General features: G+C 44.0%; 2 protein-coding genes across 6 annotated transcripts in view; one reads left to right on the top strand and one right to left on the bottom strand.

Annotated features, from left to right (window-relative positions):
* Positions 1–18,354, top strand: part of PPHLN1 (periphilin 1) — a 97,798-nt gene that overhangs the window by 54,380 nt on the left and 25,064 nt on the right. For all 5 annotated transcript variants that reach the window (XM_039340696.1, XM_039340699.1, XM_039340698.1 and 2 more), the window contains one exon: positions 12,725–12,936. In XM_039340696.1, the coding sequence (XP_039196630.1) occupies positions 12,725–12,936 (212 nt within the window). The remainder of the gene's footprint in view (positions 1–12,724; positions 12,937–18,354) is intronic.
* The window catches only part of PRICKLE1 (prickle planar cell polarity protein 1), a 317,824-nt gene continuing 315,791 nt past the window's right edge, over positions 16,322–18,354 (bottom strand). Inside the window, exon 8 of the mRNA XM_039340694.1 lies at positions 16,322–17,216. Coding sequence (XP_039196628.1) covers positions 17,191–17,216 — 26 coding nt within the window. The 3' untranslated portion in view covers positions 16,322–17,190. The remainder of the gene's footprint in view (positions 17,217–18,354) is intronic.

Raw genomic sequence — 18,354 nt, forward strand, 5'->3', positions numbered from 1 at the left:
CACACCAACCGGTGAAATCATCGGATACAGCCAAGAAGCAAATGGGATGTCTCAAGTGCGGAAGAGAAGGGCATCGAGCTGTAGAATGCCGCTCAAAGGCCCCCCAGCACAACCCAGACAGATCCCCAATCAACAAACCCGGAAAGTATTCAGCTAAGCCAAAAGAAACGGCCATGAGAATGATGGAAATTACAGAAACCCCCACCTCTGCTCACCAAAGGGAAAGAACTCCAGCCTATACCACAGGGCCGGTGGATGCCTCAGATGACAGCTCGGAGGGCGAACCCCTGGTAAGTGGATGCATCACACCCATCTTCAAAACAGTGTGTCACATGTTCCGACTAATGAAGCACTTCAAAGAACTTTCAGGCATGTTTCCTAAAGTCTTTATTTGCAGAGCTACAAATTATGCCGGTCACCATTGGACTAATTGATGCCAGAATCTGAACTTCCGGTCGCTGGCATCAGGCTTTCCTTGCTCAACCCCTCCCTTCTCATGCAGTCACAGGTCACATTATCCAATTAGTGAGAAGGTCAAACGTTTACTTCCTCTTTCTTTCCCGGGCTTTTTTCCCCCGCCCAGTCTAAGCTAAGTATTAACCCAATAAATGCCAGTCAGTTTTGCATATTGTCAAAGCAAGAATATACAGTATTTGCAGCATTGACATCCGGCCCCCCTTACAAGAAGGACAGATCCATTGGGTCGTTTTCTCCTTCATCGTTGCTATCAAAGAAGGGAAGAGCAGGGGCAGGTCCACCTGGAGTCTTGGCATTCTCCTGTGTGTGGGGTGTAACCTGGGCGACTGGTTCTTGCGTGAGTCGATTAGATTTTTCTCTTGGTAGCCGCTGAGCAGGTTTCTTTTGCATCGCCGGTCCTGGCTTGCTCTGCAGTCGAGGGTAGGGGACTGGACAGGTGGCCGCTCGGTGTCCTCCTTGTCCACACCGGAAACACTCGAAGGAAGGGCGTGCAGGTGGCCTGGGTCTCTCAGCCCTTGCAGTGGTTGAAGGCTTTCGTGGGGGTGATTGCTGTTCAGGTAGCTCTGGTTGCTGTTCGGGTTCCTGTGGGGGAGGCTTTTTATAGCGAGAGAGCTTAACATCCAGCTTCACGGCCGTCTGGTACCACTCCTGCAGCCGATCAGGTACTTCTCGATAGATGCAAGCCTGGGAGAGGTGATCATCTAATCCCTCGATGAAGTGATGGATGAGGGACTGCTCAGGCCACCCCTCTATTCGACCTGCCATCTTGCGGAACTCTCGCACGTACTCCAGGCAGGCCTCCCTGCTTGTTTTATTTTGTGAATTTGTCCTGCTGCTTTGAGGCCGATGGATGGGTCTTCAAATCGTTCTCTCAGTCCTAAGAGAAAGAGATGGGGATCCTCCAATTCGAGGGCTTGCTCGCTATATAGATTGTTCAGCCATTCAGATGCCTCTTCCTCCAGGTTGGCCCCAATGACGTCAACCATGGCCCCTGGTTCTGGATAGAGATAGGCCCAGCGATTTAAATGAGAACGCACTTGGTTGAGGAAAAAAATCAGCTTCTCTGGGTCCCCATCGTACGTTGCATTGAAGGGTGGTGCAAACACAGGCTGCTGTGGCCCCCACTGGGGCTGGTTCCATGGCTGCTGGCCAGCGGGGTTGGATGGTACCCCCTGCTGCTGTAGGCCTCCCAATGGTGGCTGCGCAAGTGGGGGTTGTAGTGGTCTTCTCTGTTGTTGGACTGCAGGGGATGGTGGTGCCCTAGGCTGCTGCTGATCATTCATCTGCTGGGGAAACCCATCTACCCATTGCTGCAGATGCCTCAGACTGGAACTCACCCTCTCTTCAGGGTTGGGGTCTCTGGCTGGCAAAGGCAGGGTCTGACAGGCTTCCTGCTGGGCTCCCCATCGCTCTTGTGGCCACCCCAGTTGCTGTAGGCCCCAACCTGGCTGCAGATTTATGCCCCGGGGTTGCACGTTTGGGGGCTGTGGCCAACCTCCTTGCTGTGGCTGTTCTCCCCCCAGCTGCTGATTTCCTGGCTTCTGTACCACCCCAAGACATTGCAAGGCCTCTATTGGCTGTGGTAAGTTCAGAGGACGTGGATCAGCCACTTGCTGGGGAACCCAATTTCCCCTTTGTTGCAGAGGATTCAAACTGGGATTCTCTCTCTTAGGGATGAAGGTTTCACTTTGTAGGGACTGTTTTCTGTTTCTCATTTCTAAGTTTTGAAATCTTTCCAATGACTCACCCATAACTGTGTTATCTGTCCATGCTGCTTTTGAAGTCTTCGCTCTCAGCTGGGAAATCTGCCAAATTTCTCCCTCCCCCGGCTTGCTGGCTGTCGCTTTCCCCCCCGGGGAAACTGCTGCAGCTACGGGGCTGGTTTCAGGCAATTTTTTTTTTCTCCATAATGAGATCTCCCCCGAGGCTGCTGTTGATAAATCGGGACGTAGATCGTTTGAAAAGAGTGTGGATTCTGGCATGATGTCACATGTTCCGACTAATGAAGCACTTCAAAGAACTTTCAGGCATGTTTCCTAAAGTCTTTATTTGCAGAGCTACAAATTATGCCGGTCACCATTGGACTAATTGATGCCAGAATCTGAACTTCCGGTCGCTGGCATCAGGCTTTCCTTGCTCAACCCCTCCCTTCTCATGCAGTCACAGGTCACATTATCCAATTAGTGAGAAGGTCAAACGTTTACTTCCTCTTTCTTTCCCGGGCTTTTCCCCCGCCCAGTCTAAGCTAAGTATTAACCCAATAAATGCCAGACAGTTTTGCATATTGTCAAAGCAAGAATATACAGTATTTGCAGCATTGACATCGTGACTATATTAATCCCCCCCCATGCCCGAAGCTGTGAAGGTTAAAGCCTTAATAGACTGTGGCTGCACCCGCTGCCTCATTAGCCCAACACTAGTGGGGAATCTGGGCATCCCATCCAGGAGACTGGAACAACCAATCTCATTTGGCCAGTTAGATGGATCCATAGCAGGGGGGGTGCCAGCTACCCTAGCTACTCTATCAATATACCTCTCCCTGGGCAAACATGAAGAGGACATAACGTTTGTGGTGACTCCAGGTATGGAATGCCCAATGATTCTAGGGATGGAATGGTTGAAAAAATGGAACCCCTGGGTAAATTGGAGGACGACAGAAATCAAATTCCCGAAGGGGGACCCTATGGACTTAAAACCCCAAGGGAGGCTACCAGAATCAAGAATAGAAAAAGCATCCATAGGAGAGGAAAAAAGATTACAGAAATACCAGAGGAATATAGAGACCTTGCTGAAGTCTTCAGTGAGGAGAGGGCGAATGAGCTTCCCCCCCACCGACCCACAGACTGTACCATTGAATTCAAGCCTGGGGCAAAACTCCCGAAGCCCAGATTATACTCCATGAGCCCAAAGGAGAAGGAGGAAATGGAAAGATTTATAAAAAAAAACCTAGAGAGAGGTTTCATTGAGCCAGCCAAGCCTAAAGTGGCTGCCCCAGTCCTTTTTAGAGAGAAGAAGGATGGCTCCTTACGTTTATGCGTGGATTATAGGGCCCTGAATACAATCAGTGAAAGCAACCTATACCCTCTGCCCCTCATGAAAGACATGCTCACACCTAAACTAAACTAGACCTAAGGGAAGCTTACTATCGTGTGAGAATTAAGGAAGGGGACGAATGGAAGACTGCATTTAACTGCCCCATGGGGTGCTATCAATTCAAAGTCTTGCCATTTGGATTACAAGGGGGCCCTGCAGTCTTTATGCAATTAATCAATGACGTTCTAAGGGAGCACCTATTTAAGGGGGTCCTTGTTTACTTGGACGACATTCTTATCTTTACTGAAACAAAAGAGGAACACGTCAACCTTGTCAGGCGGTTTTAAAGAAGCTGCGAGCCGCCCACCTATATGCCAAACTCTCAAAATGCGAATTCCACCAGGAAAGGATAGACTACCTAGGCTATCGCATATCCCCACAGGGCATTGAAATGGACCCAGAGAAGGTCAAAGCAGTATTAGATTGGGCGCCACCCCGCACAAGAAAGCAACTACAAAGTTTCCTGGGCTTTGCAAATTTTTACCGCCAATTCATCCCCTCATTTGCCAGATAGCCTTGCCCCTCACTAACTTACTAAAAACGAAGGGAGCATCCTCAGTAAAACCTAGCCAGCCACTAACATGGACAATGGAGTGCCAAGCAGTGTTTGAGAGACTAAAGAGACTTTTTTCTGCCGAACCAGTACTAAGGCACCCAGACATGGACAAGCCCTTCATAATACAGGCAGATGCAAGTGATGTGGCAGTGGGGGCTGTGCTATTACAAGAAAATGATGATGCAGTATTGCAACCCTGTGCATATACATCCAAGAAACTCACGGAAACAGAACAGCGCTGGCCCGTATGGGAGAAGGAGGCTTATGGGATACGTTGGGCATTACTCACGTGGCGACAGTTCCTGGAAGGCAACAAAATCCCCTTCCAGGTGTGGACTGATCACAAAAAATTTAGAAGCCCTGAAAACTTCCAGGAAACTCAATCCCAAACAAGCCCGCTGGTCCCAGCATTTTCACCAATTCCAATTTAAGCTCAAACATTTACCAGAAGAAAGAACTTCCTGGCAGATGCACTATCTCGCATGCCCAATATAACAGCGCACGAACCACAGACTCTAGACCAATAATGGCAGAGTCACAACTGGCAGCACCAGTAACCACAAGAACCCAAGCCAAAATAAAACCACAACTGGACAGCCAAACTGGGATTGAATTCAGAAAAAGTTTGGAAACAGATGAATGGTTCCAGAAAAACAAAAATGTGTGCACAATGAGAGACGGGTTGCCTTGGGTAGGGGAAAAGTTATATATACCAACAACTCAAAGAGTAACTTTCATGCACCTTTGCCATGACACAAAATCAGCAGGGCATTTTGGATTTGTAAAAACTTTACATTTAATTAAACGGCAATTTTGGTGGCCATCCATGAAAAAGGACATTGAAAGTTATATAGCCAGTTGTCCAAAATGTGCCACGGCAAAGAGGTTGCAAGGGAAAGTGCCAGGACTATTGCAAACAGTGGCAAGTCCCTCAGCCCCTGGAGAGAAATAGCCATGGATTTTATAGTGGAATTGCCAGAAAGCAATGGGAATACTGTGGTCTGGACGGTCACGGACTTGTTTTCCAAACAGGTGCACTTTATCCCTTGCCAAAAGATTCCCACTGCAAAAGCCTTAGCAAAACTTTTCATCCAACACATTTACAGATTGCATGGGGCACCCCAACGCATCATCTCTGACAGGGGGGTGCAATTTACGTCTGCATTTTGGAAGGAATTTTTATCCCTCTTAGGAACCACTCAGGGACTGACATCTAGCCACCACCCTCAAGGAAATGGATCGGCTGAAAAAATGAACTCCGTACTTAAGCAATATTTAAGATGTTTTCTTAGTTTCCAGCAGACCGAGTGGGCGGACTTACTCCCTTTTGCAGAAGTTGCCTACAATAATGCAGTCCACTCCAGCACAGGTTACACTCCTTTTCAAATAGCCACCGGTCAAAGTTTCAACCCCATGCCAGAATTAACCCCAAACGAACCAACGATCCCTTCGCTGAAAGAATGGATGGAGAAACTACAAAACACCTGGCCAATAGTCAGAAAAGCACTAGATGAAGCTAGGCAGGCATAAAAAACACAAGCCGATAAAAAAAGGGTTGAGCCTACACCATTCATTATAGGAGAAATGGTGTACTTATCTACAAAATACCTAAAGTCCCTACAGCCCTGTAAAAAACTTGGACCAAAATATATAGGACCTTTTCCAATTAAAAGAATCATAAATCCAGTAACAGTAGAATTAGAATTATCCAAAAATCTCAGGCAAATACAACCAATTTTTCATTGCAGCTTGCTGAAAAGAGAGCATCAGTCACCTCTACGGCCAAAAATCCCCCCACCACCACGTCCACTCATGGTGGAGGGTGAACAACACTTCGAAATAAAGGAAATCCTTGATTCTAGGAGATATCATGGAGCAACTCAGTACCTAGTTGCCTGGAAACACCTCCCTCCCTCACAAAACGAGTGGGTCCATAAACGTCATGTCAGAGCCCCGAAGCTATTGAAGAAGTTTCACACAGAGTATCCTAACAAGCCTGACTAAATTTTATACTTGTGTTTTCTTTCAGGTGGATCTCTCTTATTTTTAAGAGAGGCCGGATGTCAGAATCCAATTATATTTCATCTTTAATTATCAAATATAGAAACTCCCAATTCTGCCTTCTCTGGATTCTGCCATAAGAGGGAGAGAAGGGGGAGAACAAAGGGGCTTTATGGCCCTCACTTCCTTCAGTATACTTCAAGGAGCTGAATGCTGAATGTGTGTTTATTGTAACCTCAAAGCGTTAGCACCAAAGAACCTTACCATAACAAAGAAGGGTATTTGCCTTTCATGTAGTTATCTGAAGTCTCCATCCAGACGGAAGAAAGAAAAAAGGGGGTGGAATTGTGATACCTGAAACTATCACTGGAAGGGGGGTTGATTGGGTGGGACTACTGGGGAACCCCTTAAAACCTTGAATGGGAGGGCTTGGACCCCAAGTCCTGTCTAGCACGCCTGCAACCACTTCTTCTTAATAAAGGATTCCTGTTGGAAGAATTATTCCAAGAGTTCTGTCTTCTTAAGATGCAAAGTGGGGTGGGTCCTTACATGTAGTACTGTACTCAAATCCACCACTAGATACTGTATCATTCAATGTCCATTTTCCACTCTTAAAACAAAGGGTTGATTTTTTTATATTTCACCTCAATAGTTTTTTTTCCAAAGAAAAAATCTTAACAATTATCTCAGTTCTCAGATTTATCAAAACTGAAGCTTTGTATTACTTTCACATCAGTATTGTGTATTTTTGTCCTCTATAAAAAATTTAAAACACCGCTTCCATTCATATCCGGAGGTTTTAAGCTTCTTGGGAGCCTTTCCCAGGAAATTCAGTTGTAAAATAGTAAAGAAAGGATCAATATTCTCACCCAGTTCAAACATGCTGTTTACGATGTGCTAATTAAAGCTTTTGTTCTTCAGTTGTCAGAAGCTATTGGCCGGCTGCAGAGGTGTGTCCGGTCTTTCCCATGCTGATTTAGAGCAAGGCTTTTCAACCAATGGTGCGGGTACCACCTGTGGTACATTGGCACCTGGCAGGTGGTACGCGACCATCCTAAAAAGTGGTAGTGGGGGAGGGGAATGAGCTGAACCAGTGGCAGCACCGCACAAGCCTGAGCGAGAGACGGCTGGAGCTGCAGGGCTATCAGGGTCCGTGGAAGCACCAGGATCAGCGCCAGGCTCCACCTGGAGCTTGGCACTGATCCTGGCACTTCTGCTGAGCCCAGAAGAAGCGTCGATCAGCTGGAATGTTGCAGCATCTCCAGGGTCTTGTGATTTACATTCAGATGCTTGGCAGCTGATTCATATTTATGACGGTCACAATGTCACAGGGTCATGTGAAGTGACCAAAACCTGCTGCAACCACCCAGCAGATGGGGGGAATAAAAAACCAAACACCCCCACCCCACCCCCGCTGCCAATCCTCAATAGAAATGCTCACAACAATGAAAACCTCGGACAGGAGGAAGAGCGCCACTGGGTCGGCAGGCAGGTGTCTTACTCGGCTGTGGCTTGGGGGCACTTTTTCAGTGCCATTATAACTTTGAACAGTCACTAAGCGAACTGTTGTAAGTCGAGGACTACCTGTACTTTATCACTTTTTTTCCTTTTTTTTGTCATCAAGTTTTTGACACCTTGCTAGGCGACTGATGGTACTCGGATGTTGCCATATCCTAAAAGTGGTACAAAGGGTGAAAAGGTTGAAAAGCCCTGGTTTAGAGGGCTTTCCTTGGATCGAACAGAGAGACTGCCTTCTCTCGGTGATCAACGAGGCACCCCTCCTCCTTCTTTTTTTCTTCAATATTTTATTAATTTTTTTATAGTCACAAATGCTTAATATTTTATCAGCAACGTATTGTCTGGGTTTCAATATTTAGCTTATTAATACATGTTAAACTCCCTTCTCTCTACCTCATTTTTCTAGCCATTGATAAAATGTATCCCATGTTCTAAAATATTCTGCGTCTTCTTTCTCTTTCATGTTCAGTATCAATTTTTTCATTTCTGCACAATCTAAAATTTTCTTAATTATTTCTTCCTCTGTTGGTAATTCTTCATCTTTCCAATGCTGAGCAAATACAATTCTTGCTGCACAACACATGTAATATTAATTATACATATTCCTTCTCATTGTTGTTGTTAATTGCGAAGTCGTGTCCGACCCATCGCGACCCCATGGACAACGTTCCTCCAGGTCTTCCTGTCCTCTACCATCTTCTGGAGTCCATTTAAATTCACACCTACTGCTTCAGTGACTCCATCCAGCCATCTCATTCTCTGTCGTCCCCTTCTTCTATTGCCCTCAATCTTTCCCAGCATTAGGCTCTTCTCCAGTGAATCCTTCCTTCTCATTAGGTGGCCAAAGTACTTGAGTTTCAACTTCAGGATCTGGCCTTCTAAAGAGCAGTCGGGGTTGATCTCTTCTAGGACTGACCGGTTTGAACGCCTTGCAGTCCAAGGGACTCGCAGGAGTCTTCTCCAGCACCATAGTTCAAAGGCCTCAATTCTTTGGCGCTCAGCCTTTCTTATGGTCCAACTTTCACAGCCATACATTGCAACTGGGAAAACCATGGCCTGGACTATACGCACTTTTGTTGGCAGGGTGATGTCTCTGCTTTTTAGAATGCTGCCTAGATTTGCCATAGCTTTCCTCCCCAGGAGCAAGCGTCTTTTAATTTCTTGGCTGCAGTCCCCATCTGAGGTGATCTTGGAGCCCAGAAAAATAAAATCTGTCACTACCTCCATTTCTTCCCCATCTATTTGCCAGGAATTGAGAGGGCCGGATGCCATGATTTTGGTTTTCTTAATGTTGAGTTTCAAGCCAACTTTTGCACTCTCCTTCTTCACCCGCATCAAGAGGCTCTTTAGTTCCTCTTCACTTTCTGCCATTAGAGTGGTATCATCTGCATATCTTAGGTTGTTGATATTTCTCCCGGCAATCTTAATTCCAACTTTTGATTCATCTAGCCCTGCCTTTCTCATGATGTGCTCTGCATATAAGTTAAATAGGCAGGGCGACAGTATACAGCCTTGCCGGACTCCTTTTCCAATTTTGAACCAATCAGTGGTTCCGTGTTTGGTTCTCACTGTTGCTTCTTGACCCACATATAGGTTTCTCAAGAGACAAATGAGATGGTCTGGTACTCCCATCTCTTTAAGGACTTGCCACAATTTGTTGTGATCCACACAATCAAAGGCTTTTGCATAGTCAATGAAGCAGAAGTAGATGTTTTTCTGGAACTCCCTAGCTTTCTCCATGATCCAGCATATGTTGACAATTTGATCTCTAGTTCCTCTGCCTCTTCGAAATCCTGCCTGTACTTCTGGTAGTTCTCGATCCACATACTGCTGGAGTCTAGCTTGTAGGATTTTAAGCATAACTTTACTAGCATGTGAAATGAGTGCAATGGTGCGATAGTTTGAACATTCTTTGGCATTGCCTTTCTTTGGAATTGGAATGTAAACTGACCTTTTCCAATCCTGTGGCCACTGTTGAGTTTTCCAAATTTGCTGGCAAATTGAATGTAGCACTTTTACTGCATCGTCTTTTAAGATTTTGAATAGCTCAGCTGGAATACTGTCACCTCCACTAGCTTTGTTGTTGCTCAGATTTTCTAAGGCCCATTTCACTTCACATTCTAGGATGTCTGGTTCGAGGTCAGTGACCATCTCATTGTGGTTTTCTGGGATGTTAAGCTCATTCTTGTATAGTTCTTCTGTGTAGTTTTGCCATCTCTTCTTAATCTCTTCTGCCTCTGTTAGGTCCTGCCATTTTGGTCCTTTATCATGCCCATCTTTGCATGAAACGTTCCCTTCATATCTCCAATTTTCTTGAAGAGATCTCTGGTCCTCCCTATTCTGTTGTTTTCTTCTATTTCTTTGCACTGTTCATTTAAGAAGGCATTCTTATCTCTTCTAGCTACTCTCTGGAATTCTGCATTCAATTGGGTGTATCTTTCTCTTTCTTTGCCTTTCGCTTCCCTTCTTTCCTCAGCTATTTGCAAAGCTTCCTCAGACAGCCATTTTGCTTTCTTGCATTTCTTTTTCTTTGGGATGGTTTTAGTTGCTACCTCTTGTACAATGTTGCGAACTTCCATCCATAGTTCTTCAGGCACTCTGTCTATCAGATCCAGTTCCTTAAATCTATTTGTCACCTCTACTGTATATTCATCAGGAATATGATTTAGTTCATACCTGAGTGGCCTAGTGCTTTTCCCTACTTTTTTCAATTTAAGCCTAAATTTTGCAACGAGAAGCTCATGATCTGAGCCACAGTCAGCTCCTGGTCTTGTTTTTACTGACTGTATAGAGCTTCTCCATCTTTGGCTGCAGAGCACATAGTCAATCTGATTTCTATGTTGACCGTCTGGTGATGTCCATGTGTAGAGCCGTCTCTTGGGTTGTTGGAAAAGAGTGTTTGTTATGACCATCGTATTCTCTTGACAAAATTCTATTAGCCTGTGCCCTGCTTCATTTTGTACTCCAAGGCCAAACTTGCCTGTTATTCCGGTTATCTTTTGGTTCCTACCTTAGCATTCCAATCCCCCATGATGATAAGGACATCATTTTTTGGTGTTAATTCTATAAGGTGCTGTAGGGCTTCATAGAACCGGTCAATTTCATCCTCTTCAGCACCAGTGGTTGGGGCATAGATTTGGACTACTGTGATATTGAATGGTTTGCCTTGGATTCGAATAGAGATCATTCTGTCATTTTGAGGATTGTATCCCAGTATTGCTTTTCCTATTCTTTTATTGACTATGAAGGCTACTCCATTTCTTCTGAGGGATTCTTGCCCACAGTAGTATACCTGATGGTCATCTGAGTTAAATTCACCCATTCCTGTCCATTTTAGTTTGCTGATTCCTAAGATGTCGATGTTCAGTCTTGTCATCTCTTTTTTGACTACGTCTAGCTTGCCTTACATTCCAGGTTCCTATGGAGAAAAAATCTTTACAGCATTGGACTTTCCTTTCACCACCAGATATATCCACAGCTGAGCGTCCTTTCGGCTTTGGCCCAGTCGCTTCATTCTTTCTGGCGCTACTAGTACTAGCCCTCTGCTCTTCCCCAGTAGCATATTGGACACCTTCCGACCTGAGGGGCTCATCTTCCAGCGTCATATCTTTTTTCCTTTTGGTACTGTCCATGGGGTTTTCATGGCAAAGATACTGGAGTAGTTTGCCATTTCCTTCTCCAGTGGATCACATTTTGTCAGAACTCTCTGCTATAACCTGTCCGTCTTGGGTGGCCCTGCACGGCATAGCTTATTGCTTCATTGAGTTACGCAAGCCCCTTCGCCACGACAAGGCAGTAATCCATAAAGGGGATTCTCATAATTTCCTACAATTATACCTATCAAAAATAATTTTGTCTTAAAATCTATGTATTTTAAGTCATTTTCTCTGTATATATTCTTGACCAAAATCTTTTGGCTTTAGGACGTGTCCACCAAAGATGATAATATGTGCCTGGTTTTTGTCTACAATTTCAACAATTACTAGACAAATTTTAAACATTTTCACTAACCTCACAGGTGTTAAGTGCCATCTGTAAAACATTTTATATAGAGTTTCTTTGTAAGCTGCTGCCTTTGTTATAAGGCACCCCTCCTTCATCGCCTCTTCGGGGCAATTTTAGGCCCTTTTCAGGGCCGCCAGCAGAGCGAAATCGGACACAGAAGGCAGAGCTCTGCCTTCCTGCATCCTGTCTCTCTGCAATGCAAAACCAGAACCTCTTATTTCAGGTTGCTTTAAATAGTTCTTTTTTATTGCATGTAATAAAATGGCTGTAAAAGCCTAGAGATGAGTGAGAACTCTTCAATACATTGAAAAGTACCCCTTTACCTATTTCTTAGCTGTAATGGACAACCCTAATCTAGATCTACTTAGTGTGGTTTTCCATACTTATTAATTTTATAAGTATCTCTAGAGTTAGAAGTTTTGTTTATTATCCTTATGTGTTTTTTCCCTAGTAGATTGTGCTTTCATTTAATTTTGGTTATTCAGTTTTCTAGTGGGTAGAATTTTGTTTTCATTGGATTTCAATTGGTCATTATATAAAAGTATGAAATAGTGTGAAACAAAGGAAAACTCATATTTTTTCCCTGAACAATGATTTCCATAAGAGTAAAACATAATAATTGATAAAAATGTGAAGCTGCACTAGGAAATGTTCTGCTTCTTATTATTTAGTAAATTGGTTTAGACAATTGTTACTGCAATCCAAGAACATATAAAAAAAGATTTTCGTTCATAAATATGTATGAAGTCCTTTTTCCTTAATGGGAAAATATTTAAAAATGAAAAAAATAAAAAAAGATCTTAAAAAAATCTTCCAGATTCCTAAAATGAATTAGCAAATGAAACTTATTTTTGAGACTGCTCAAAATTTGAACTTTCCTTCTAGACAGTAACTCTTTCCATTATACGTTTTGTTGATATTTTTTTCCTGTTCAAATGATTAAGTTCATTGTATTTCTGCCGTTAGTTAGAGAATTGAGAACCTTCTCTAAGGAAAGATTCAGAAGATTAGTTTTTACTTGGCACTCTTGCTGAATAAATGAATGTTTTTATTTGTTTATTGCAATGTTTAAAGGGATGTCAGAGATGGCATACGACGGAAACCTATATATCCTCATTATGCAAGAGATCGCTCCCCACATAAAAGGGATTCCCCTTACTTCAGAGAATCACCGATTGGCCGGAGAGAATCTCCTCACAGTAGATCTGGCTCCAGTGTCAGCAGCAGAAGTTATTCGCCTGATAGAAGCAAAGCCTACGCCTTCCATCAGACCCAGCATAGCAAAAGTATGTCATCTTTACATAAAAGAAATATTTCCCTACAAGGTAATGTAGAATTAATTACAGAAAAACCTCTGAAAGTTGACCCACCCAAGGGACTGAACAAAAGTCACCATACAGGTGGTCAACATATGGAACAACTGCACTGATATGTATACATGCGTCATTTTATTGTACAGCTTTTATTAGAGTATATACAGAAACCCATTTAGTGAAAACACTGGAAAATCATTCATACAATACTGTATCATACAAATCTATACATATACATATATGTATTGTTTTCTCATGGTTTGATCATTCTTTCTGAAAAAAAGTCAATTTTAGTCTGTGTCTTATTCTTTTGATGAAGGTAAGCAGAGAAAGCACTCTCAATGCTGACTATATCACTCAGCATACCTGGGCATTTTTCACAGCAAATGACTTTAACTGCATTATCAAATGACCGACATCCTCTTCTTTTGGAATATATGCAATTTGTGTGTCCTCCTCACTTAATTCTTCTGCTTCATCAGTTGCTTCCAGCATTTTTCCTCTGGGTTGTACCTCGGTCAATACTGATTGGAAAATTGCTTCTGGGTCAAGATTAGGTTAGGGCTGGGATTTTGCTTTTGTAGATGGACCATAGGTTTGTGTTTTAGCAATGACTCACTGCGGAAGCTGGGCTCTCTAGTGCATTTTGAATGTTTTGATTATGCCTTGGTTTTGAGATTGAATTTTTGATGTAGTGTTTGGAAGCAAAATTTCAGTTTCACATTTGTAAGATGATTCACTTGGGGATGGCTAGGACAGTTGTCCACTTCAAGGAGAATGGACTGTTTCTTCTTCATTTCTCAGTCAATACCTATTATCCACTCCTCAAATAGGGCACCAGTCATCCATGTAGATTTCTTAGATTTCCAAGTGACAGGAAGGTCTTTGGGATGCATGTTCTTGAATGAGTGTGGCTTTGCCAATTTACCAATCACCAAATGTTTTAGCTTTTCTCCAGTTAAGCTAGCACACAGCAGAACTTTGAAAGGTTCTTTAGAAAGTTTTCCACTCTTACATTTGTCACCCCTCATAATGAGGCTCCTGTTAGGCATCACCTTGAAAAAGAGTCCACATTTGTCAGCGTTAAAGATGTCATCATCTTTACTGCTGATTCAAAGTCAAAAATATTGTATCTTTGATATTCTTGAAAGAAATTCATTGCTACCAATTCTGCATTTCACTTTTCTTGCCCTTGGTGCAGACTGGACTCAGCTGGTCAGGTTATAGAGCAGCGGTTCTCAACCTGTGGGTCGTGACCCTTTTGGGGGTCGCACGAGCCTTTCACAGGGGTCGCCTAAGACCATCGGAAAACACATATTTCCGATGGTCGTAGGCAGGGCTTGTCAACCACCTTCTCTCCCTCCCCCCCTCTGCTCCACCTCACTTGTTTGTGGAAAATATGCTGCTTGGCAGCAGTCTGCACAAACTCTACCAAATGTGCCCTGCAGGGGGCGCATGAAGAGCGCAGGCGCAGAGCAAGGCCCCGCCCTCCCCAGAGACTCATTGTGCAGCAACCGGATTGACTTCACGTGCACACAGGTCAGCGAAGGGGAGGCCGGCGCAGCATCCAACTCCTGCACCCGTCACCTGGTGACGCCCCGAACTTGCGCCAGCTGATGCAAGAGGGAGGGAAGGAGGAAGGGACTTTTCCTCCTCTCCTAAGCTTCAAATCATGATCGGCTTCCCAAGGGCGCCACAATCCTCATGAAAGCGGGGGAGGGGGGAGAAGCAAAGGGGGCGAGAAAGCTCGCAGCGGGCTTGAAGGAGCATCTATCAGCATTGGTGACAAGAAATTCCCCACAAACCCAGGGAAGGGGTGGAGAAAAGGAGCCCCCATTGGGAGGAAACTGCCACCTTCTTCTCCTTGGCTTTGTGCTCTTCTGTTCCTCAGCAGCTGGGCTGGCAAGCCTCTCCTGGCTGGAACTTCCTTTCCTTCCCTCCCTCTTGGTCTCTTCATCCTTCCCTCCCTCTCCCATTGTCTCTTCCTTCCTTTCCTTCGCCTCTTTGTCCCTCCTTCCCTCCCTCTCCCCCTTGTCCCTTCCTTCCTTTCCTTCACCTCCCTCTTTGTCCCTCCTTCCCTCCCTCTCCCCCTTGTCCCTTCCTCCCGTCCTTCCGTCCTTCCTTCCCTCTTGTCCAGGATTGGGGCGAGTCTCTACAGCTGATCCGCGCTTCTGCAGCTGTAGCTGCTCTCCTTGGCTCCCGCCCAGCAAACTTGCTCGCTAGAAAACAAGCCACTTGCTAATTTAGCAGAAGCGCGAATCAGCTGTAGCCCGGCGCTGATCCTGGAGCTTCTGCTAACTTAGCAAGCGGCATGTCTTTCGGCGAAGCTGAGCAAGTGAGCTAGGCGGAGCTCTCTTCTGTCTCTGCCTGTGCACAGGCAGGTTTGCCGGCAGCAAAGCCCCCAGCCGCACTGGCAGCCTATCCCCCTCCCCTTGTCCCTTCCTGGGCACGGAGGGGGGGGAGGAAGGAAGGGACGAAGAGAGAGGGAAGGAAGGAACAATGAGAGAGGGAAGGAAGGAAGGAACAATGGAAGGGAGGGAAGGAAGGAAGGGACAAAGAGGGAGGGAAGGAAGGAAGGAAGGGACAAGGGGAGAGAGGGAGGGAAGGAGGAAGAGACTAAGAAAGAGGTGAAGGAAAGAAGGAAGGAAGGGACAATGGGAGAGGGAGGGAAGGAGGAAGAGACTAAGAAGGAGGTGAAGGAAAGGAAGGAAAGAAGGAAGGAAGGGACAATGGGAAAGGGAGGGAAGGAGGAAGATACTAAGATTGGTGAAGGAAAGGAAGGAAGGGACAATGGGAGAGGGTAGGAAGGAGGAAGAGACTAAGAAGGAGGTGAAGGAAAGGAAGGAAGGGACATGGAGAGAGGGAAGGAAGGAGGAAGAGACTAAGGGAGGTGAAGGAAAGGAAGGAAAAAAGGAAGGAAGGGACAATGGAGAGAGGGAGGGAAGGAGGAAGAGACTAAGGGAGGTGAAGGAAAGGAAGAAAAGAAGGAAGGAAGGGACAAGGGGAGGGAAGGAAGGCACCCACCCCAGTCCCATCCCAGAGATCCACAGATTCCCCCCCACAGGCACTCTGCAACCTGAGTGATCAGCTGGCTACGCCCCCTGGCCATTGATCACGTGACCCTGGGACACTGTGAATGTCATAAGTATGAATCAGTTGTCAAGCATCCGAATGTAAATCACATGACCCTGGGGATGCTGCAACAATCATAAGTGTGAAAAATGATCATAATTCGCTTTTTCAGTGCTGTTGTAACTTCTAACACTCACTAAGCGAATTGTTGTAAGTCGAGGACTACCTATACTTTCCCATTTTTTTCCTTTTTTGGGGGGGGTCAAGTTTTTGATACCCCCCGGCCAGCTGGATAGGGGGTTGGGGGTCACCACAACATGAGGCACTGTATTAAAGGCTCGCGGCATTAGGAAGGTTGAGAACCACTGTTATAGAGAGTAAATTAATACTGTGTGTTAAGGTCCAGGAGGTCAAGATACAACTTACAGAGGTGGTCAATATAGAGAGATTGGCTTTCTATTGTGTACATATATGTCCGGTCTATGAAAATTAGGTCAATTTAGGGAGGTTGTCAATATAGGGAGGTGGTTAACTATGGAGGTTTTATTGTATTCAAAAAAGAAAACCTAAAGCCATGAGCTGGAACAACTATCCTTTCAAAGAAGATTTGCAGTACTCAAAACTGGAAAAATTCAATCCTTGGCACCATGTAGTTTTACATTTTCTCAAGTAAAAGAATATTTCAAGTAGTGATTTTGCATAGTAATAAACAAACAAACAAGAAATTCCTTTAATCTTAAAAGGACACAAGACAGGAAAAGACACAAAAGGAGTAAGAAGGAGAGGAAAAGCAAGTGGTTTCATTATTTATCTTGTTCATACATTTCAGTACACACATTTTGTTGGTATGCAATATATGTTAGCAATATATTTTGCTAATTCTCATTTCACTGAGATTTTTTTATATTGTATCTTTGTTGACAAAGTAAACAAGACCTGCTTTAAAAATTTAACCTAGCATTTCACATTTCCTTATGTGTGTCATACATATTTTCTTATGCTACTCAAGCCACAGGTTTAATAATTTAAGAATATCCCTGTAAGCATGTTGATGAAATCCAAAGACTCCTTATCTATCTGAACATGGAAGCATGCTTTCAATTTATACCTGCCATTTCTTGGTCTCAAAAACTACCTCCAGGAAAGTGGGGAAAGTCATCTGGATGATGAAGAAGATGATGCTAGGAAAATGGAAACATTAATTGATTAAAATAATTTTCCACGTAAAGGATGTTATACTCAACGTTATACTTGAGCAGTAGTTCTGTCCCTGGATATCAAGGAAGTAGTCTGCATCATGAACCTGTCTTGAGTTAGGAATATAATAAGAATTATGTGTATGTGTTTTTATGATCTGCAGTGAAATTACTCCTAGATGTAATACAATATAGTCACTTGATTTTATTTAGGAATATACTAAAGATAAGCAATGAAATAATATGACTCTCAAAGCAGTTATATTAGAACTTTGGGACAGCCTTATTTGAATTGAGTTTATACATAATTGCTTCACTTACTTAATAATCAGTGTGTTGCATAATTGTATATAATTGCAAAATAACTGGCTAATGGTTAATTCAGGAATATTAAAAATATAAATATCCTTTTAAAAGTAAGTGTTCTTCTAGGTTAACATAGGGAGAAGATTTTTTAATTATGTATTCCATTCCTTTACCCAGAACAATATTTCTCTGAATAGAGCAGTGATTCTCAACCTGTCGGTCGGGACCCCATTTGGGGTCGAACGACCATTTCACGGAGGTCACCAAACAATGCAGTCCCCCATTTTTTTCCCCCTTTTCCTTAGCTGTGCTACTCCCTTTTATTCTATTGGCTTTTGAAAGCCAATGGAATAGACTCTCTTAAATAGAGTCTAATTCTATTGGCTTTCAAAAGCCAATAAGAATTGTCCAGGCTGTCTTTGCCCTGCTGAGCCTGCCAAAAGTCCCATTCTGCAAACGGTGCTGCACCAGTTGAGTAGTCCTCGACTTACGACCGGTTGAGTAGTCATCGACTTACGACCAGTTGGGGGTCGCGGCATTAAAAAGGTTGAGAACCTCTGGAATAGAGTGTCCACAACTGACTTGTGTCAGGAACATGGGTCCCACCATATTACAAGCATCCTTTCCTAACTTTTTCTGAGAAGAACTATGAACTCTATATGTTATTCTTCATCATGGTTATATCTAAACTTTTATAAATTCAGTCACATATCCTATATTCCATCTAAATTGTTAAATAATGTACCCATCATGGCTAAAAGCCATTACTGTATGGTCCAAATTGATAGTTATAACAGCTTTGTTAATAGTATTCTGT

Source organism: Crotalus tigris, unplaced genomic scaffold (genome assembly GCF_016545835.1).
Source record: "Crotalus tigris isolate CLP2741 ecotype Arizona unplaced genomic scaffold, ASM1654583v1 scf7180000017753.6788120, whole genome shotgun sequence".
NCBI lineage: Eukaryota > Metazoa > Chordata > Lepidosauria > Squamata > Viperidae > Crotalus > Crotalus tigris.